The 22,630-nt window shown below is 28.2% G+C and overlaps 2 protein-coding genes across 5 annotated transcripts in view; both read left to right on the top strand.

Annotated features, from left to right (window-relative positions):
• The window catches only part of LOC107446699 (autophagy-related protein 2 homolog B), a 64,986-nt gene extending 52,962 nt beyond the window's left edge, over positions 1-12,024 (top strand). For 2 of the 3 annotated variants that reach the window (XM_071183255.1, XM_071183254.1), the window contains 12 exons: positions 297-397; positions 575-778; positions 1,396-1,433; positions 2,236-2,470; positions 2,760-2,927; positions 5,723-5,824; positions 5,901-5,970; positions 7,011-7,113; positions 9,046-9,115; positions 9,264-9,346; positions 10,479-10,600; positions 11,795-12,024. In XM_071183255.1, coding sequence (XP_071039356.1) covers positions 297-397; positions 575-778; positions 1,396-1,433; positions 2,236-2,470; positions 2,760-2,927; positions 5,723-5,824; positions 5,901-5,970; positions 7,011-7,113; positions 9,046-9,115; positions 9,264-9,346; positions 10,479-10,600; positions 11,795-12,009 — 1,511 coding nt within the window. In that variant the 3' untranslated portion in view covers positions 12,010-12,024. Of the gene's footprint in view, positions 1-296; positions 398-574; positions 779-1,390; positions 1,434-2,235; positions 2,471-2,759; positions 2,928-5,722; positions 5,825-5,900; positions 5,971-7,010; positions 7,114-9,045; positions 9,116-9,263; positions 9,347-10,478; positions 10,601-11,794 lie in introns of all 3 variants that reach the window. The other variant, XM_043048110.2, reaches the window with a different exon arrangement.
• Positions 12,025-18,924: 6,900 nt separating this feature from the next.
• Positions 18,925-22,630, top strand: part of LOC107446702 (uncharacterized) — a 62,967-nt gene continuing 59,261 nt past the window's right edge. For both annotated transcript variants that reach the window (XM_016061417.3, XM_016061416.3), the window contains exons 1-3: positions 18,925-19,209; positions 21,038-21,108; positions 21,901-22,143. In XM_016061417.3, coding sequence (XP_015916903.1) covers positions 19,148-19,209; positions 21,038-21,108; positions 21,901-22,143 — 376 coding nt within the window. In that variant the 5' untranslated portion in view covers positions 18,925-19,147. The remainder of the gene's footprint in view (positions 19,210-21,037; positions 21,109-21,900; positions 22,144-22,630) is intronic.

Here is a 22,630-nt window from a genome sequence, read left to right as displayed (position 1 = left end):
ATATATATATATATTGTTAGATCCAAATGCTATTTATTCAGATTTCTAAGTGTAAATTTATTGACCTAATATTTATGTCATTGACTTAAAATCTATAAGTTCCTGCAAATGTATTGTATATTGAAAACAAAAAAGAACTGAATAACATGTAGATATTTATTATTAAATCAGTTTAAAATATGAAATGAGAGATGAAAATAGTTACTTCTTGTCATGAATTTATAACAAAAATAAATTAAGTATTAATAATTATTGCTTTTATGTTTTTAATTTAATCTATTGCATTCTTTATTTAGATATGTGTAATGACAGGAATAGGAATTCAACTCAGATTGACCAATATGCAATGGATGACGAATTCGTAATTTTAGATGATGATCCTGGTTTAGGTCTAGTGGTATGTGTTTAGTATTTCTTAGATATTCTTTTATGTTTTTATACATTTTAAAATTTAACTAACAAATAAGTAAATTATTAATTACATTGATATATTTTGAAAAATTTAAAGCAAGATGTTTTCTTTTTCGCCTTTATAATCTATAGCTTTACTGAAACTTTTTTATTATTTTTATAGCCAAAGAATGGTGACCCTCAAGTAAGAATACTGACAGATGAGCCAATAACTATCATAGAAAATCATTTTTCTGTTCCTGCTGGTAAATCAGATGTATTAAAAGCACCCAAGCATTATCCCAAGCCAGTTGTTCTTTTGGCTCTGAGGGAACTTTCACTTGTTTGGCATATGTATGGAGGAAATGATTTTAAATTAAATGGTAAGGTATTTAAAGGTATTAGTGTTTTAAATTAAATGATCATCAATATTGAATCAAAATTACAGAAAATTGTAACTGACATGAATTTTTTAAGGTGCCGTAAATTAGCTTTTATGTGTTTACAATTAAATTAAAATATATTCCAAAAATAAGGAAGGAAAGGGAAAAGAAAGAATTTGTAAGTATGATGAGCATTTGGATTTTCTTTTTTTCCCCTTTATTCATTAAAAAAATTCTACACCAAGAATTACTCTGAAAAATTCCACATAAATTTCGGAGAGTGTCTTACATACAAAATACTAATCATAGAAACTCTTAAAACTGCTAATCTCATAAATAAAATAATATTGAAAAAAAAACAATATTAAAAGGAAACTTTGAAAGTTTTGTAATAACTATTGTTTGACGCAAGTTATTTAATCTTTTTGTTACTCTATATTTTGTTTTATTTTTCCTCTAATTGGCTTTCAAATAGTGATATACTTAATAAACTGTCTGAGTTTAAAAAATTTTCTACTCATTATCATACTATTTTAATCAAAAAATGTGTATTAAATTTTATATATATTATTTACCTATTTAATGCAATTTATTCATAATTATATACCTTTTTTCAGGTAAGAAAAGAGATAAGAAAAATAAAAAAAGGCAGTCATCAGGGTATGCATGCAGTTTTATATTTTCTAACACATTTAAATTAGAATATTTATAATTTTTTTTCAAATAAGTGGAAATGGTGGTAATCCGAAGTATATTATTATTTTTAGTATAGAAATTTAAAATAATTTTTATGCTAATATAATTTTATATGAAATTTAATATTAAATCTAATCTAATATAGGTTTATTATCTTAAATTATAAAATTTTATATTAATTATTATTAATTTTGGTTTTAAAAAGAAAATCAGAGAATGTAATACAGTACAGAACCCATTATCCGGAAATCAGAAAACCAAAAAACCGGAACAAAATTCAATAAATTTTCCCGCTGTTTTAAAAAAAAAAAAATTTTTTTTTCCTCATAAGGTTTCAGGATTTTTCTTTCTTTTTTGAAAGATGTTTACCTTACCATCATTTTGGAAATAATCATTAGTGTACTACTTCATCGTTTTTTCTTTTTAAGATTATTTCCAAATATTTTTTTTTTAGTTGAGTTTGACAATAAAAAAAACTGCTTTTTGTAGCAATTCAGAAAACCGGAAAAATCAGTTATCCGGAATAGCGATGGTCCCGATCGTTCTGGATAATCGGTTCCCTACTGTACTATTTGCCATAATTTAAAAAAAGTAATGCTAATTTTTTGTTGTAATAATAAAAAGACAATGAAGTTTAATTTTAATTATTTATAATTTTTAGGTTAATGCGAGAGAAAAATAGTATATATAAAATGTAAATGGAATTTTAACTTTATGTCAAATTCTTTTGCTTTTAATTTATTCGGGCAATTTTTGTATTTTGTAGAATTAATACTGTTACATTTGCTGATGAAAAAAGTGTAAATATTACCTCAGATAATGAATCAGTGTCATTTTGCAAAGTAACTCCAATGGCCCAAAGTTATGGTGATAAGACTGTACTGTTCTCTATGGAATACTTGAGCTTAGATCAAAAAACTGAACCTAATCTTGAAACATGGTTACAGAAAGGGGGACAAGATAGAAATCATGACATTTTGATGGAACTACAAATGAATAAAGTATGATAGCAAAATTTATTCCTTAAATATGTTTATTGTATTGTTTTTCCTTTGTCACGTTTTATTCTTTTTTTTTTGCTCTGAAAAATTATTTAAGCTTTTTTTTTTTCATTTTTATTAAACCTAATTAGCATCAAACAGAAATTTTTTATAGCTTTTAAATTTATGGAATTATGGAGCTTATTTAATCCATAAAAATGTTTTTTTTTTTTCTTCTTTCTAGAAAAAAAAATCTAGTATTTTTTAAAAAATATGTTTCATGGGTTTAATTTTTATTTTTTCATTATAGTTACAATTCCAGCGAGAAGTTTATCCAGCTGAAGGAGAACATGCATCTCGTTACATTTTATTGGTCCATGATATAGAAATCAGAGATCGATTAAAATCTTCTGATATAAACAAGTTTTTGTATCAGTATTCTAGTCAAAAAATTCCCAGACAATCGCATGCCAACATGGTGAGAATTATTTTATTAATGTATGCCAATAATAATGTATATATTATTAATATTCTCTGAACTGCTCGATATATTATTAATAATAAATCATTAATTTTTTATTAATTTATGATATGAAAAAAGCAAAATGTAAGAGAATTTAAACAATTAAGGAAAAGTGACTGATATAGAAATGCACTGCATTCTGCGTAGGAAGCTAAGGGTTACTCACCAAATTTTAAAATTTGTAACAGAATTTATTAACAGATAGTGCATCTAGTAACATTTTTGGGCTGAAATATTTGCACAATACAAATGGGGATTATTTGGGAATTTTTAAAAAAAAACTTTTTCTATTAGTAGGGCTATATGTTTACAATATTTGTAACAAATTTTAAACTGGGTGAGAGTAAATATCTGGTTTTCCTAGCAAAACACAGCAAACTGTTTTTTCGTTTTTCTGTTATCAGGGCTGATTGTGCTCTGGAAAAATCGGATTTTTCGCTAACAGTGATCCGGAAGTTAACGGAGATCGAAGTTCCAGACGTTTAAAAAAATCATTGATCACAGAAGTTTCCGGTAATCAAATTTTCAAAGGTAGAACTTAAAAACACAGTTTTTTTTATTTGTTTGTAAGGGAGAGCCAGATACTTTATAAGCTTATATTCATGATTAATATTTATTTTTTATCAGTAAATAGTTATTCTAACTCAAGAAAGAAAGACATATTTGTAAATTTTAATTACTTCTCCAGGCCTTCAAAGGTATGTGAAAAATTTTAAATATATTTAAGTAAACTAAGAAATATTGAAAAAAAGGAAGAAAAAAACCTTGTTTAAATTTTTTTCAATTTAAACTCAAGAAATTTTCCGGAATTTTGACTTGAGCTCACAATAACCCCTGTTTAATTGCTTTTTCAAACTATTGATCATTTTTAGACGTTGGATTTATGTTAACTGCTGTTCTTTAATCTTAAAAAATTATGCTTACTCCTCGTAGTTTTTTTTTTTAAACATCAATATATTATTTACCTGGTAGCAGAATTTTCAGAATCGATCTGTACCACAATCTTCTTAATTTCAAATATATCTGTGACACTAACATAGTCAGATAGAGCCTATTATTGTAACAGTTAGGCCTAATCTATCATATGTGCAAAAAAATAATCAAATATAAGGTAGAAAAAAATTATATACAAAAAATGCTACTAAAATTTTTTTTATTTTAGTTTAATATTTTAAAACGCTTTTAAATGAATGAAATAATGGAGTATTTCAAAGTTTGGAAAATGGAATAAGTTCCTATACAATCTTAAAAAGCGTTAAATAAATAATTTTAGCATTGTACAAATAATTTTTAAAGGCTTCCTAAATTATGTTCAAAAGGTTCATTGCAAGACAGTCTTAAATAATATTTTCTTCCCTATAAAAAAGGGGAGTGAAATTTAATCATCATTAATTATATATTGCTGAAGTAAAATAGTATAATGTTTAGGTAAACTGTTGTATGTAATGTTAAAGTAAATGACGTAACAGTTCATGTTCATCTTATTAAATTTGAATGTTTATCTGGTATTATTTTTTAAAATTGAAGTTATGCCTGAAATGGCAAACAATCTAATGCATATATTCATAAATTTATTTCCACTTTCTTTCATTGATTAAATTTTTTCCTTTTGTGAATAATCATTGTGTGTGTTCAAATAAAGTAAATTCTGCATATCTATAAATACATTGAAATTTTCGAATTAAGTTTTAAAAGTGAGCTAATTTAAATCGTGTATATCTATCAATTTTTAAAATTTTATTCTGAAAATCTAAGGGTAATTGGTTTTACCTGGAGAGTTCTCAGATTATTCTGTTTGAAGACATTTGAAGATTTTAAAATATTTTATAACTAAAATATTGTTTATAAATGAAAATGGGGAGACCAATGTCAATGAAAGCATAAATAAGAATGCATTAATCGGCATTCTATAGTTTTGGTTCCATAAACAGAAACCTTCTTCAGTGTTTAAACACAAGGTAATTCTGTATTAGATGCAAAATCTTTTTGTATTAGACAATTGAAGGTTTTTGCTGATAGAACCGCAACTGTGGCATGTATATTCATGTCACGTACCTTTATTTGTGCTTTATTCACATTTTTATATTCATTCAATGTTTTTTCATATATATTCATTCATACTCTATTCTCTTTTGGGAGATTGAATTATAGTTTTGACTAAAATAGTGCCTTTAAATTTTTTATTTTCATTAAATTATGCTAGTTTAGGATAAGAGAATAATTAGACATTAGTGTTCATTGTACAGCAATCAATTGTTAATATTTTTTTTACTAATTGTGTATCTATATTAACCACTGTTATGAATAGTTTTTGATGTTTCAAAATATAGATACTCTTCCAGACATTCGCCTGGAGCTGTGGCAGTGACTATGGTAACGAGGTATGATTATTTCAAGTAGGGGTGTGGGGTCCCTCTTTATGACTGGTTTCGGCGAGAGAAAAGGAGACCTCTTTCTTAAGCTATCGTCGAAGCTACCCTCCCTAAAATGCCCTCTTCTTGTTTCCATAGCACCAGGCTGCCGCAGACTTTGTGGCGGGAAGAGTACCTATCTTAGACAAACAGTAAATCAGTGAATTGGTTTGTAAATAAAAAAATTTATAAAGGTGCAAATTGTGGTTGATCCAATTTTTTTAATGATTTTTATTTGTTAAAAATTTTTAATTACCATTACTGAATATAAAAGAATTATAATGTGTTTTGCTTTATTATTTTACTAAACATAAATCTATGTATTTTTGTAAATTTCAGATTGATGTAAAAGCTTTATACATTCGACCTGACCCTAAGCGATCTAGCGAAGAATGTTCTTTAAAAATTTCATGCAAGCCTTTAAGGCTAAATGTTGATCAGGTATATTAAGAACTACTTAACTTCATAATTAGATTTTTTTTTTCGTATATATTCTCATAGTTTATTTTCTCTTCAGGATGCCTTATTCTTTTTAATTGGTTTCTTCCGTGACATATTTGAAGCAGCTTCAGATGACAGTTCCGAAGGTAAATGAAAATATCTGAACTGACATATAGTGATGCCTTTATTTTTGTTTTATTACTTGGAATTTATATTTGATTAGTTTTAGAAAATTCATTATAATTATACAGTTAGCTAAGGTGAGATCAATTGAAAAAAAATTGTACAAAAATGTCTAAAGCATAAACTACTGAAACAATGTACGTGAAACAATTTTCAGTTTAAAATGCATGTAGCAGTTGAAGTGTAACACTGGAATATTATATGTAAAGTCAAAAGGTAGTAATGTTGTTTTTTACTAGAATCAGATAATAACTTACATCTCTAAAGATTTAGAAGAGACTAGAATAATAGAAGGAAATAAGAATAAATTAAAACTTAAAAGGGTTATTTGAAAAATATTTTCTAGCTTTATTTCATAAATATAATGATTAATATAATATCATTAGCTAATTTTTAACTTTAAAAAAAATCAATTTTGGTTTATTTACAGTTATTGTTGACACTCTGTAGCTTGTTAAATACCTAAAAACCGAAAAGTTGAATGTGAAAATTATAAAATTTAATCCTCAAAACGGTTCATGAAGAATATTTTATTTTCTGCAAACCTTTGCATATTAGTGTAAAAGTATCAAATGCAGTTTGCTTAATTTTTTTTAAATATAAAATTTTTTAAAATAACCATTTGCAATAACTATAAAACTTGTTTTTTTTAAAAACTTTGGGTGGGGATAGCAGTTATCGACAATGTCAACCTTCATCTATGGGAAGGAACCCCAACATCGAATTGAGTTTGTCTTTTATTCTAGTGAATTGGAATTGTACTTTTGTAGTTGTAGACACACTACACTTTGTTGCCAAATAATTTATTACTACAGTGTTTAAATTCTTTAAATATACTTGTGACAAAATTTGCCATTTTATTAAGTTAACTAAAGCAAACTAGAATGAATTTTAAGTGATAATAATATATATTTTAAATTTTCTTACTGTCTTGGAAAAAGAGCTATCTTAATTATAAAAATGCTCTGTTTTTTTTTCTTATAATTTCATACTGTTGATACAGGTGATTCTGATGGTGCTGATGCAATTACTAAATCAACAATTCAAATTACGGCACAAGCTGCATCTTCTTCTAGAGCTAATTCTGTTCCTGAGACATTTTACAGGTAATTGTGATGTTGATACTCATTAAAACAGCAATAAATAGAGTTAGATTTCTTACAAAGATGATCTTTCCAAACTTTACTTCCAAAAAAAATTTATTGTTAATTATTAATTTTTTTTTAAGTTAAGGGGCAAAGGTGTCATTAGTTAAAATAGATAAATGGGGGGGGGATGTTTTATTTTAAATATTTTTCAGAAGCATTCATTTTTTACACATCATAATTTAAACAATTATGACTTTAAGTATTATGTAAGCATCTAAGACAAGGGGTCAAAGGTATAAGCAAATTTATGTAAAACACTAAATTCCTTTTACTGTCATAAATCTTTTGGGAATTGCAAGGTATAAAATATCAGAAGTGTGATATTGGGATATCCCTTTGAAGTCTCTTTTAAAAAAACACTTATGAGAATATTTTTAGGCAATTTCCCTTCACACTTTTATTGACAATAATAGTAGTACCTATTATATTATAGTAATGATTAGGATTGACAATTATAGTAGTGTCTATTATGGAATAATTGAAATTGCATGTTTAATTGTTTTAATTTTTTAAATTTTATTAGAAGCCTACTCCCATATTAAAATATACTTTCCATCCATCTTTAAACTGATCAGAAATAACATGAAGCTCTTTTCTAGGTCACAGAGAGACAAAAAGAGCCATTTTTCAACCCTTTTCAAATACTCTAAAATAAAATAAAAAATTTTAAGAAGTTCTTGTACATACACCTTGTCCTAACATGTCCTAAAACACACATTAAATCAGTATTGAACGATCTGAATAATTGATCTCAGGAAAATCATCATTCTGATAATTGGAACTCTTTTAGAATTTTTTTTTTTTATAAAGGAATAGTTTTTAGTTTACTCAGCATAGTTTTTAATAAGGAATTTGGTTTTAAAATCTTATTAATGTAACTTCTATAAAATTAAGCAAAAAGTAATCTTAACAATTAACCACTCACTTTAATTCAAAGCTATCTCCTTATTTTACTTTATTTTTACCTTTAGTTCAAAACATGACTAACAATTGAGAAATAGAACTGAAAGACACAGAAACTATGTTCCGTTTTACTTAGAAAACTAAAGAAATTAATTTTCACTAAGTTCAAAAATTAGTTACAAAGTTTGTCAACAGTCAGTTATAATTTGGTCTGTTGACTGTAAAAATAATAAAACAATGTTTTCTGCATCATGTCAAACCATTCCAACTGAAATATTTCTACACGCATCTGTAATTTTCTCCTCACAGTGTCACTTGTAGCTGCAATAAATATTTATTTTGAAAACATTGTTTATATTTTTTGCCAGTTAGCAATGCCACCTATTGATAAATTTTGTAACTAATTTTATAATGATGTGAATAATTTACAGACAGCAAACTGGTCTTTTCTGTCTCTTTTTGTTTTTCTTAATTTGACTTTTCAAATAATCAGTCTGTAACCGGAAGACTCTATTTGTATATTAAGAATAGTTAGTATTTTACTTCATTGATTATGTATTACTATCTATCTATCTACAAAGGTGCCAAATATTACGATTATTATGATTTCATAGTCAAGATTACAGTTGTACAGTTGAGTAATGAAAATTATAGATTTTTTTCTTCTTGAATTTCTGTAATATATTTAAAATAAGTTTTTTTTCTTCTTGAGTTTTTGTAGTATATTTAAGATAATTTTTTTTTCTTCAAACTTTCAAGTACCTCTTAATTATTTTGTCAAATGCAACTAATGTATGGTATATATTTTTTTTTACTCTTTGAACAATAAAAATTGTGCTTAATTTATTGCTCTTCTGATTGCTAATAAACTGATTTGGAATGTTGGTACCTCTGTATCTACTGTTTTTTTCTTTTCTTTATCTACTGAGCATCTATATAGTAATATTATTAATAAGTACATCTTCTTATCCCTTATTTCTGTTCTAGATATTTCTCCTTTTGTCCTGATGTTTTAATCCGAATAGATTATCATGGGAAGCATGTTCAGATGGAAGAGGTGAGTTATATTTTTATTGCTATGTTCTTTTAAGGGCTGTTTTAAAGTTTTTTGTCTTCTGCGCCTTAAGTGTTATTTATTATTAAAAAAAGTGTTTAATAATGTTTATCCCAACTTGTTGAATAAAATCACTTGTAAACATTTTTAGGGTGCTTTGAAAGGCTTTTTACTTGGTTTGACACAACTGAATTCTTCAGAAATTAAATTAAAACGTCTCTGTTATCGACATGGGTAAGTCAACTATAATTCTAATTCCGCATTTTTTGAATATTTTAACCATTTTGTTGTTTTTAGACGGTGATAATATTTATATTTAATCTTGAATCCATAGTTCATTTAATATTTGCATTGTTTATATTAGCTTATTTATATAAAATACTAATTAAAAAGTATCAAAATTTTAAAATAAATTAATTTAGTATTTCTGATCGAGTTCTCAATTCAAAGAAAAATGACTAAATTTGAGAATAGGGAATCATGTTTTTCTAATAACTATTCTGAATATTTATAGCAGTTCTTTTTTTAATACCATAAATAAGTTTATTTTATTAATTTTCAGTGTAGATATGAACCAAGAAAAAATTCATAAATTAGTTTTTTTTTTCTGTCTAGTATATTCACAGCTGCAATTCCCCCCCCCCTTCATATTACCGATTGATTATAAATCTTTAAAAATGCAACTTATTATCAGACCAATTGTGACGACATATAGAAGTAGAACCTGGACAATGACCAAAAAATTGGAAAATGACCTGCTGGTGTTTGAGTGAAAGGTCCTGAAGAGAATAATAGGACCTATTAAAGATAGAGGCGAATGGAGAATTACCTCGAGCCTAGAAATTGAGAAAATCATAAAGCGGAAAAAAATTTGTTCTCTTTTTAAAATCCCAGCACTTCTCGTGGCTTTGACACATAGAGAGAAGAGACAATAATTCCAGTTTGAAAAAGATCACCAACTGGGCACCTATGGAAACCAGGCCCAGAGGCCACCCAAGAAAAAGGTGGAAAGACGACATTATTGACGACTTGGAAATTATGAAGAACAGAGGGCTTTGTGGAATAAAATTTTGGAACAAGCCAGGCCCTACCTAGGGCTGTAGAGCTAGAGAAGAAGAAGTAGAAAATATGAGAACTACTAACTACAAGTTTTATGATAGGTAAATTTGTAACTGTATTTATATGAAAGGAGACATGAAAAGTAATAAGGTATTTTTTCATTTAAATTTTTCTTAATCATTCTTGCCCAAACGTATCAAACAAGCCTTGTGTCTACTTACATTTGCTTTTTTATCAAGCAAATATCTTCAATGTAAATTGCTTTCAATTTTATTTGGTTCATGAGACTGTTATATTTTATTTTTAGACTTTTAGGACACCATAAAGTATTAGCTTATGCAACTAATGAATGGCAGCAAGATATTTTAAAGCATCAATTACAGAATGTTTTGAGTGGTGTTGGACCTATGAATTCTGTTGTTCAACTTTGTAAGTATTAGTACAAAAGTGTCAAATTTGTTTTGATGTTTTTATTTCATAAGTTTTTGTTTGATTATTTATTTCGCAGTCATTTCTTATATAAATTACTTTTTAAATTAATATTGTTGTATTCTTCTCTACTAATGATGTAAATTTCTTTGGCATTAAAAGTTGAAGCATTTTTTAATATGCATACTAAAGCACAATGTACAGTAAGCAATATATATCACACTGAATAACTTATTTCTAAAAATTTGCTTTACGCATATTAAATCTTGATGGTTCAAAGGGTTGACTTTAAGTATGCTAATTAATTTAGTTACAAAATCCTACACAAAAATTTGCTTTCTCTAAACAAATATAACTTTTTTTCTCAATTAATTTGGATTCTTGATTATCAAAATGTGGGTTGCTGCTATCTGAAAGATAATCCCAATAGATGAATAGTAGTTCAAAGTTTGGCCCCCAAAATTTTAAATTTCATTTTTAGCATATTTTGACATATCCTTAGGAACTAATAAAACAAAATGTTTTTTGTTTTTTTGCACCCAATTATGAAATTTATTTATCCAAAGATGAATAAACTATTTTCCTAAGAACTAGTAGTGAGTTGACATGATATCATTTAAATTTTGTATTTTATCTCGTAAAATTATATAGTTTTCTAAAAATGTAAGCTCGACTGTTATTAATTAGAATAATAATAAATAATTTTTTTAAATGTATTTATCTTTAGAAAACCTGTTTTACTTTCGTACATAGAAAGTTTTTAATCAGCTTTAAAAGGGCCCAAAATATGGCAAAAGTGAAATTATCAATCAATCTTCTGACTGAACAGTTTGAGACCCATATGTTTCAGATTGCAGCTACCACTCATATTTTCCTGAGCAAAAATGCAAATTTATCAACAAAAAAAAAATTTTTTTTTGTTCAGAGAAAGCCAGTTTTTTGTTGGATTTCTTTAAAATTCACAATAATTGTTAATCATATTTTAAGTTACATTAAGTTTGGCCTTTTGCTCTTGAAAATAATGATCTTAAAATTAAATTAATCTACATAGTGATATCTTTGTTTTTTGACCACTTTTAATTTTTTTTATGTATTCAAGACCTTTATTATTTTTTGAGTACTATTTTACAGTGTTTATTGACTAAACTATAACAAACAATTAAATTATTTTTTTTATTTTCTCTATTGTTATAGTCCAGGGGATCAAAGATTTATTTTATTTACCTGTTGCACAATATCAAAAAGATGGTCAAATTGTTAGAGGGATACAACGTGGGGCTTCCTCGTTTTCCACTTCAACTGCAATGGCATTCTTAGACTTAGCATCAAGACTTGTGCGTGCCATACAAGTAAGCATTGCCAATTTATTTACTTTACAAAATGCTTTGATATTTATTTCAATTTACTAAACCTATTTTGTTTCTGAATATGATATGAGGTTGGGCAAAATTTTAAAATTATCTAAAGTAATATGTAGTAAATTTTATGTACTGACGCGACTTAGAGTCATGTCTTACAAGGGTAACTAGGGAAGTGTGACTCGCCAATTTCGAAATAAACTAGTGGGATGCATGTCTTATAAGGAATAATTTTAGGGGGCAACATTCGTTTCGGCCCATAGAAGGTCCTATNAAATTGAAATTAGGAGTGGAAACTTCTTAAACGGGAAAAAAACTTCTTATAAAAGTAAATTTAACATTATGGTAATTGGTTTTTTTAAAAAATAACTTCTTACGCGGGAAAACTTCTTAAAAGGGAACTTTTTAAGCGGGTTCCACTGTATTATTTTCTGACTTTTTTTAATGAAATAATAATAGAGACTGGAACTAATAATTGTTATCTGAAATAGTTTTACGAATATCACTAAATAAAATGTTTTACAAGAATGAGAAATAAATAATTAACAGGATTTATTTCACTAGTATTGCTTTTGTATATTAATGAAAGAAGAAGAAAAAATGACGATTATTCTATAAAAAATATTTTAATATATAAGTTGTTTTAAACTGCTGATATCATTTATTTTTTCTATGAGTATAAAAGAATAAATTAATGTATAAAAAATAGGTCAATCAACATTTTTTTAGCTGTGTGTTATAAATATATATTTTCTTTAGGTGTTTTTATTTAGATGTGTTTGAATATCAAACAATGTTTTATTTTTTTATTGTCTAAAAACTTCACATATTTGTAAGATTATTGAGAATTTAAGTTATATAATCAATTACTCTAATTTTCATAATCTTCAAAAACAATAGCAATAAAAATTAATTTTGTAAAATGTTTCTTTAAAGCTGTTGTATGATTCATATTTTTATTCTAAATATGAAATTTAAAAAAAATTCTCATATGTGCACCGGGTGCATTATTATTTAATTGTAATTTAAAATTGTATAATGAATAGTATGAAGTGAAATGCCTTTCATGTAAGTATCTATGCAAATGCTAAACAGGTTCGTCTGTGTAAATGTTTTTGCTCAATATTAATTTTTATACTTTTATTTTTTGAAAATATTTTATTAATATGTCAGTTATCCTATGTTCCTTGTTAAATATGTTGTTGCAATATATGAGGCAAAATAACTTCTATTTACTAATATGGTTAATAACAATATTTTTAATAAGCTAGGTTTTTCATGTACTATTTTAAATTGCTATTCTTTCATTTATCAATTCCATCTCGTGTAAAAAAAATCTTTTGATTAATTTAATCTCTATTATTTTCGAGCTACTTTCAAGATGTTATTTAAATTAAGTGCAATTATTCCCATGCTTTGTTTCTTAATCCATTACTTGGAATCCTTTAATGCAAAATTGTTCAAAAGTATAAATTATAAATTTTTTATTGAAACAAAATAAATTTAGTATCTAATTGTTATTGCCCTAATAAAACAAGTTTATTTTCCTAAGGGAAAATCATTGTCTTAATTTTAAAAATTCACATCGAATTCACTATGCAGTTTAAAATGCTCATTTCTGTTTAGAATATTTACACGTAAATTTTATTCAATCGCTTAATAGTGGCAATTTATGTCACAAGCTTTAATATCTTATTGTGCACATATGTATGAAAATGACTGTTGTTATAGACAACCTTAACAAATACTTATTTTTTAAATCTCTGTGTGAATGTAATTGTGAATTTAGTTTTTATATTTAAATTACAGTTGTTCATTGATATACTTGTACATAGTGTATAAGTCATGTACAGATTATTGTTGAAAAATAAAACATTTTGCTTATGAAAATTCTTCAGTTTTAATAAACTTGCAACTGCACAATCCTGGTAGCCGATTAAGGAGATCGGCATGAATAAACTGCAAGGTGCACATCAAGTTCTTTTGTAATACAGGGAGAAGGGTACCGGTTCTGGTGCAATCCATGTCGTCTGACCAAGGTAAAAATTACTTGGCACTCCTGCCATGGTCGTTTAAAGACAGAACCCGAAAAACAGTTGGTGATGTGACTACCTTTGATTTAATAATATTTTCAGAATCCTTGCCAAAGTAAAAAGTATACTTGTTAAGACTTGCGAATGATTATTTGAGCAAGGGGGAAAAACGTTATCGAAATTTAACGAATAACTGAGGAAAATGATATCAGAAGTGAAGGGTGATTGCTAGGAATACCTCCCTTCAAGGTTCATCAGGCAATCAATCTGGTTTTGATGTGTTTCATCCCATCCCTCTTAGTAATTTGACATATTTCGTTGGCCATTTTTTTTCGTTCTTCTTAATTATCAATTAGCGACTCTAAAGTGCATATTTATTTATTTTTAATTTCGTTTATTGGGCAGGATTACAAGACTAACTGTGTTTGTATTTTATTAACAGTTATAACTTACAAAAACAAGTATGCGTTCGTTTTATGCAAAATCTTTTTTATTTCAAACAAAAATAATATGAACTCCAATTAAAACGAAATTTTATAACGTTTAAATAGATTATGTTTTGGATTTTCATTTTGAAGTTTCTAGAATTATATGAGAAGTCATTCACTATACTACAAAAGAATTTTATTTGTCTTATTCAATAATTATTAATGCATTCTTTCTAAAAATTCCATTGCCCTCGTTATTAAACCTAATATATTTGTTCCTCTCTTTATTTGTTCTAACGTCATTCTACACACACATTAATAACTTTAAAATGGCTACTTGTCGGATGTGTTTTATTTCTTTTTGATTTTCTAATTACTTGATATTGTTTTACATAAATTTTAAATAATTTTGAATCTACATTATGAATATACTTATTTTAAAAATGTATATTTTTTTTAAGATTTGGGAATTTTCTATTTTTTGATTATTTTCTAATTATATTTTTAATGAAAATAAGAAAAAATAACAGAATTTTTTTTTTGAAACAATGGAAACTGATCTTTTGACTAATTAATCCTCTAGAGTAGGGTTATTCAATCTTTTGCTGTGCTTGAGGGCCACTACTATAAATTTAGGAAATCATGACGCCCCATGTGTGCTAAAATAGGTAAAGAAATTCAGTAGTGGAGGAGAATAACAATTAATTTTACTATAGATTGCAGAATGTTTTACTTTAATTCAAAATTTTAATTAAATGACCAGATTTTTTGACCAGATGAATTCAAAAACTTTTACCAACTACATCCTAACAGGTTTAATGGTTTAAAAAGACATAGTGTGTTCATTTTGTTGATGGATAATGCAAAGAAAACCTTTCATGTTAATATTTCCACGGGCATTTGCATCAGATTTAAATGGCATGCATCAAAGTATATCTTAGGGAAAGATGTTCAAAAATAAAACTGTATAAATCGAGGTGAGATTTTATTATTTATTTTTCCTATCGGTCTTGTTTTTTTTACACTTTTATTGTCTGAAATAATTATCTTCCTTATATCTTTTTTATTTTATTTTAAGACTATTGTTTTTTCACTGTATGGGATGTTTCGGCGGGTCCCCAAAATGTCATCGGCAGGTCGCAAAATGTCTTTCTCTAGAAGTAAAGCATTATCGATACAGCCCGTTGTGGGCCAAGGGTTCATGGAGATGAGGCTCCACAATTTCTGACCAGCGTCACGATTACGGCAGTGTGGTCAGCACTGCGCATCGGCCTCCTTTACTTCTCAGACTAGCTGGTACCCGTCGATTTGGAGCTGGATGGGCTTGAAGCCGCCACGGGGGATTGAACTCCAGTTCTTCACAATGACAGTCCAGTGGAAGGAATATTAAATTAAATTGCTGTTGTCTACGCGAACGTACTTTGATTACAACTATAACTTTTTTGGTAGCAGTTTACAATCAAGGGCCTCTCTTATATTTGATAATAAACCAATGTAAATAAACCAAGAACCAATCGCATAACAATAAACAAAAGTTACGGTAACCCGCATTTGACTTTAGTGAAAGCAGAGAATATCAAAGTAACCAGAAATTGAGTAATTGCAAAACTGAACGAAAATTATTGCCAAATCAAGTGCACTTACCTTTCTACACCTCAGGGCCTGATTACCGAAAAGGCACAGGAAGCAAGTGCTTCCCCTGTAAAATTCTAGGGGGGGCCCCCAAACGACTGAAATTAAGGGCCCAATTTCTTATTTTTGAAAATGTACTAGTGACTTATAACTGCACTAGTGAACGTTCATTTTCTGTATTGAAAAGAATAAAAAATCGGTGGAGATCAACTCTTTCAAATAATAAATTAAGTAGTTTAGCCCTTTTGGGCAAAAGAGAGCGATATTACAAATAGGTTACAATTTGCAGATATTATTGAAGATTTTGCGAATTTAACAGCGAGAAAAAAACATATGTAATGGTAATAAACCTATGAATTTTCTTATTTTTTTTTAAAATCTTTTTTTCTCTATCATGTGTGCTCAAATTAATTTTACTCTGCTTTTTATTGTTGAACTAAACACACAAGACTTTTAAATATCTATCAGTACGAAAAATATTTTTGTTTCATGTTTGAAAATTATTTGGTATGATTTTTCTGGTGCAGTAACAATAATTTATGCTGAATTAGAATTTTGTGTTGTTCTGCCGCTAGTAAACGAATTGGCGTAAAATAAGAGACTAATCTTGCAAAGAACCTTTCGTATAACAACAAGTAATTTTATAATTTAATTTATTGGAATATTTAAATTTTGTTAACATGTTTTTGTTACTATAAAGCACGTAAAGAAGGGTCCAACATGATTGCATAAGATCTCTGTATTCCTTTCTAAGGTTCTAATAGTTTTCACATGGTTCTTGTCTCTTTAAAATGTATTGTTTATGGGCGAAAAATATCAAAAGTTTCTTTTGCTCAAGTTAGGGGGGCCCCAAAATTCTATTATGCTTCCCCTATTTTCAGAGGTTAATCGGGCCCTGCTACACCTAACCCTATTTTCAAGAGATGCACGCGATATTGTCAGAGTTCTCTAAGTATTGAATTTTAGTGACAATTTAAAATTTATCCGAAAACCATTATATCACACAAAAGACCGTAAGTATGAGTTCGAAATATTTCAACATAGTTGGCAGCGGAAGTATTACAATTATTTTCATCTCTGTCGTTAGATAAGAAAAATAACTCATCATATTGCTCCATTATGAGGTGTACTACTTAAAATCAGGGCTTTAGTACTATAGTTCATTCACCCGGAGTTGGCACTTGGCTTCGCCTTCATCACGTGGTATCCAACGATATTATTTCGCTATTTTTGGTAGAAGGATGTGGACAATCTTGAACAAGGTCGCTATTTGGCGATCGTATGACAAAAATATTTATTTCGCAATCTTTCATGAAATATTTAATGTTAAAAAAATTCACATAATGTATTGTTATTTCTCTCTTTTGAGTGAATAGTTTTTTCTTTTTGAGACATTTTGCTGCAATATACTGAATTAGCTAGAGTAACGAAAGGTATAATAGCAGATGATAAAGCGAAGCAAGTGACTGAAAAAATAATTCAATGTTTGCGTTTGGCGCGCATTAAGGGTTGTCTCAATTTCAAGCCTCTTCTTACTCTCTCGATGAAGTGAACTCTTCGTTCGAGGAGGTGGAGCCAAGTGCCAACTCCTGATGTACGAACTATACTTCCTCATCACCCTCTCTCGAGCTATAACTTGAGTAAAATTATATGCATGCTATTGCTCGAAAAAGGTTAGCTCTGTCGCCAATAATTGGCATGACAATATATGACACCGTTTATGTTTAAAATTTCTACAGCCATTTTAAAAATGATGAAAAATAAATCTAAATAATTACTTCGAAACTAAATTTTTATTGCTAAAATACAAAATTATTCTAAATAAATGCATAGCCTATAACTAAATGTTCATCACTACTTAAACTATAACTTAAGACTAGCTAACAAAATTAATCTAAGCAAGTACTTAACATATACTAATAGTTTTGTCATTTTAGAGAGAAGTGTTTTTGGTGCCACATAAGAGAAACATATAGATTAAAATTTATAACTAGCAGTTAAGTCTAGTTTATTTCTGAAATCAGTCACGTATAAATAGAGTCTTACTAGAGAGCAAACTTTAACTATTCCATTTTTTAAGTTACATTTTATTTTATTCTAAAAGAAGACATAAGGGAATGATGAATATTACCTGATTTGATGTATTCAAATATATTCCAAAGGCAAAATTTTAGTGAGTTGAAGATAAAAACATGCTGTGTAGTGTTCTATGCGCTAGTTGTACGTCAATAAAATATTTATGAAAGCTTTTTAGTTTTAAGAGGGTTAATAAAGTTATGTGAGTGAATGAAACGCACTATAGGGACCAACTGCAAAATTGTGATGCGGTAAGATTTCTTCTTATAAGAAATCAAATTAAAAATTGATTTTCTGAACTCTGTTTTTTAATATTCTGAAATAAAAGAAAACAAATTTGAAAATTTATTTTAGAAATATTTTTCTTAATCAATAACTGGGACAAGCGAGGAAAGGCGTATTGGTACATTTTAGTTTAATAAAATGAATCATTATTAATAATTTCATTCTAAACTTTTTTTAAACAGTATTCTGAAAGATATTTTCCCCTAAAAAATTACGTGAATAATAAACATAAATATACTGGGATATGAAAATGACGGTGTTGAAATTACTCATATCTGATTTATGAAAAAAGAAGGAAAATATGTTTTTTCTTACAATCCGTCAACTAAGCATTTCATATTTACAAAATACTATTTCTGGAAAATGTGAAACTAGACTAGAATTTGGAATGGTTAAATTCATTCTTAAACTACCTTTTAAGAAAACATGAGCAATGAAACAATTTTTTTTACGTCTTTAAAACGTGTTTATTTTTTTTTATCTTTAAGTACCCGGTGCATTTTGTCTCTTTCACATTTGAGTTCTAAAATTACGCTGATTAGTAGGCTGGTCGATAAAACATGGCAGTCAGCTAAATTGAAGATGTTATTTACGATAAACTTATTTTTTCGCAGTCTTAATTAATACGTGGAAGTTATTACCAGCTTTGCACGGAGTTTCAATATGGAACACATATTATTCAATCAAGTTTAAACAAAAGATCTAATTTAACTTTAATTATATTCCAAAAGCGGAATGGAACGAAATGTATTTATATGTATTATTGTTAGCATGTGCATAATTGCAGCCTCCTCTACGTAAGTAATCTTGAATTTTTATCTATTTATTGTTATAGTCTTAAGAGTGTATAGAAAAGCACAAAAAAGGACCAATTTGAAAAACTTTTGATCTAATGAGCGGATTTTCATGCTCTAAAACTCAATGCTTCGAATGCATGACCTGAAATATGGCTAAATAAATCAGTGCATGGGATATTTTAAGTTACGAAATCAGACTCAAAAACTTACTTTTTCTGAATAAACATAAATTTTTTTTTTTTGACGGATTCAGATTTCTGACTCTTTAAATAGCCACAATCTGAAAAATATAGTTGTAATTGTTTTGTCAGGAGAGAGGTCCAAAGTTTAAATTCCTTAATGTCAATTTTACTTTCAGTGTATTACGCCATATCTTAAAAACTTTCTAAGCGAATTGAAAGTTTTTAACACGCAATTATAAAATTTGTTTCTTCAAAGATGCAAAAAGTAATCTTTGTAAATATTTAATTATTTTATTTAATAATAGTTGAAAAAATTTTGAATTCTAAGGTATACAATTTTCATACCATTTTAAAAAAATTTAATTTTACATGGAAAAATACAAAATTTGGCGAAATCTCTCGAATAGTTTCTGAGAAACCGAATTTTAAAAAGTCATATTTTGAATACTGAAGATCTGATCATTAGATCGAAAGTTATTGAGGTTTTTCCGTTTTATTTTCACACTGAACCAACTATATTAATTATGATTTATTTCAAAAAATCAAATAAAATCGGTTTTACCTATGTAATTAAATGAGGAATTCGAGCGTAGATAGACAATTTCGATACATCTTTGCCAGAATGGGATGTAATGTTGAAAAAAAATGAAACGGGCTTAGAAAATAATAATTTCTCTTGTGTTTTCACGCTCTAACCCCCGTAATTGCTTATATGCATTACTATTTTTTTTTCTTAAACGTTAATGTTTTCCGCAAACAAAGAGAAAATTTTCATTTCCACTCATCGAATTCATAGATTTAGTCATACAATTATTGTAGCTTTATGTAAGAACATTTTGTTAACATGTTAATCATAACAGAATAGACAATGACCTGGATTTGATAAACAATCAACTGTGCTTGAATAAAATTAACCCAAGGAATACAGATAGTGCAACTCAATACGAAAAAATGAAGTGATATTACTCGTTGACTTGACTTATAACAATTCGATTTTGGAATAATTTTTATCGCTCTTTGAAATTTTTTTGTCGTCCCGCTGTGGACTGATCGTTAAGACACGGTTCCCAGCAGATCACCGAAGTCAAGCATCACTGGCTACGGTCAGTGTGCGGGTGGGTGACCACTTGGATCAGTCTGCGTAGGGACCGAGGGTGTGCGGTAGTGGTCCTCGTTAAACTGTTCTACCGTAAAGTGCTCGACTTCGCGTTCAGGTAGTCGGGCTACCGAAGCGGGGGTGCCATCCCTTCTGCAAAAGATCAAAATTGTGATGGCATGTCTTCGGATCATCCTCAGGGGTGTTTCCCAGACCGTCGCCAATAGCCAATCGTGCAGTTCTACTGCGACGTAAATTAACTACAACAACAAATTTTGTTTATAAATGTATACCGGTATAAATGTAAAGATTTATATCTGGCAATATGTAATCTCTCTCTTTATTTTTCACTACTTTTGATTGACATATATACTAGTGTAAGTTTATGAAATAAAGAAATAAATATCTTGTGAGAGGAAAAATACATGTTCTTCAACAATGGATAAACAGTCAATGAGTCAGAATGAGAAAAGTCGACTGAAAAATAAGTCACTATGAAAATTCATTTCTCTTCCTAAATAAAAACAAAAATCTCATCATTCTTTTGTAGTTCATCTTCAAAGAAATCACACGGAAAACTGAATGAAACACCTTCACAATCAATAACACTCATTTCATCAGGTAAGAAGTTCTGATTTAAGTACGATTTCGTATATTAGCTTTCTCCATATTTGTAACAATAATTATGATTTATTTCCTTAAAATGTAAGAGAAAATCTAACTTCGTTGAAATTTACAACAAAAAATAATTATATGAATATTAACATTTTGCATTTATAGAATTTAAACAATAACTGTTGACAGCAAATTTTTTAAAATTCATTTTGAAATGTATTTTGATACCGAAGCAAAATGAAAATTCTTATTAGACAATTTCTTATATTCTTGGATTAGATAGAATTCTTGGATTAGATAGAATTCTCAGTTTAGATAAAATTCTTAGATTAGATAGAATTCTGATTAGATAGAGTTCTTAGATTAGATAGAATTCTTAGATTCTAAGATAGCACTCACTATTCATGTCTGAGGGCAGGTTATATTAGAATTTAATCATATCATATTAATTTAACATGACTGAGAATATTTTAGAAAAAAAAATTTACATTCTATTTATGGTATTTGATTTATTTATTTATTTTTATCACGATCTGTAGCTTCAAAAAATTTTTTGAAACATTACTAGAGAAATAGCATTGAGAAAAATGTGACCTTTAATTAAAACTAATTAATATTTCAAATTGCTGTCTTTCCGCAGCTTATTATAGTGCACTTTGGATTTAGAGATAAAAAATTGCAAAGTTTAGCATATATTAACAGTTTATATTATCTTAAAGCTTATATTAAATCTATCTTTTTGAAATCAATAATTTTTCTTAAAACAATACATTAATTCTAATCTCTATAATGTAATAGATTCTCCTGCATCTTTTAATGCAACAGTGAAAGTTGATAAACCGACCCAGTTACTCAATGAAACCATAAGCAAGAGATCAAGCAGAGCCCGTTTGAAAGAGCGTCGATATGTTCCATATTATCCATCTCCACAAAATGCTCCAGCGGCAGCGAACGACTACTGTCCTCCACTGGCATCTTCGTGTCCGTTGTGCCTGTCTTTCTCTAGTCAATTGCCAGAAGATATTTGTTCCTATTCTGTAGGTAAGTTCAAATTCTAGATTGGTATTTGTATCATAATGTGTTCATTGGCAACGGTCTGGAACTCTGGAATAATATTCTGTTAAGTGAGAACTGATAGCGAAAGAATGCAAAGCCACCGGACACTTGGCATTAATTTTTACTAATTGAAGTTTAGGTTATGTCAAGCAGTGCTATTCTGACAAATAATCAGCAGGCAAGCCAACTCAGCTAGTAACCGACAGGTGCCGGTGTGTAACTAAGCGAGAAACCATAGGTAAAGTTGGCGATAAACAGCGAATCTCCATGATTACTTCCAATATCAGTCTTCTCTTAATAGAGTACAGTGCTGATATGAAGACATTACTAGCGTATGCTAGCATTACAATTTTGATTGGGGGTAAAGATAGTGGAAGTAATTCAACGATCTCCGTACCACACTCTCCAACCACCCAGCCTGGACTTCACTGAAACTTCTGGAAACAATACGGGAAGTGGATTCCAAGACGCA

This window comes from Parasteatoda tepidariorum, chromosome 7 (genome assembly GCF_043381705.1).
Source record: "Parasteatoda tepidariorum isolate YZ-2023 chromosome 7, CAS_Ptep_4.0, whole genome shotgun sequence".
Taxonomy (NCBI): Eukaryota; Metazoa; Arthropoda; class Arachnida; order Araneae; family Theridiidae; genus Parasteatoda; species Parasteatoda tepidariorum.
The sequence above is the reverse complement of the archived record's forward strand: the minus strand, read 5'-3'. Positions and strand labels throughout refer to the sequence as shown.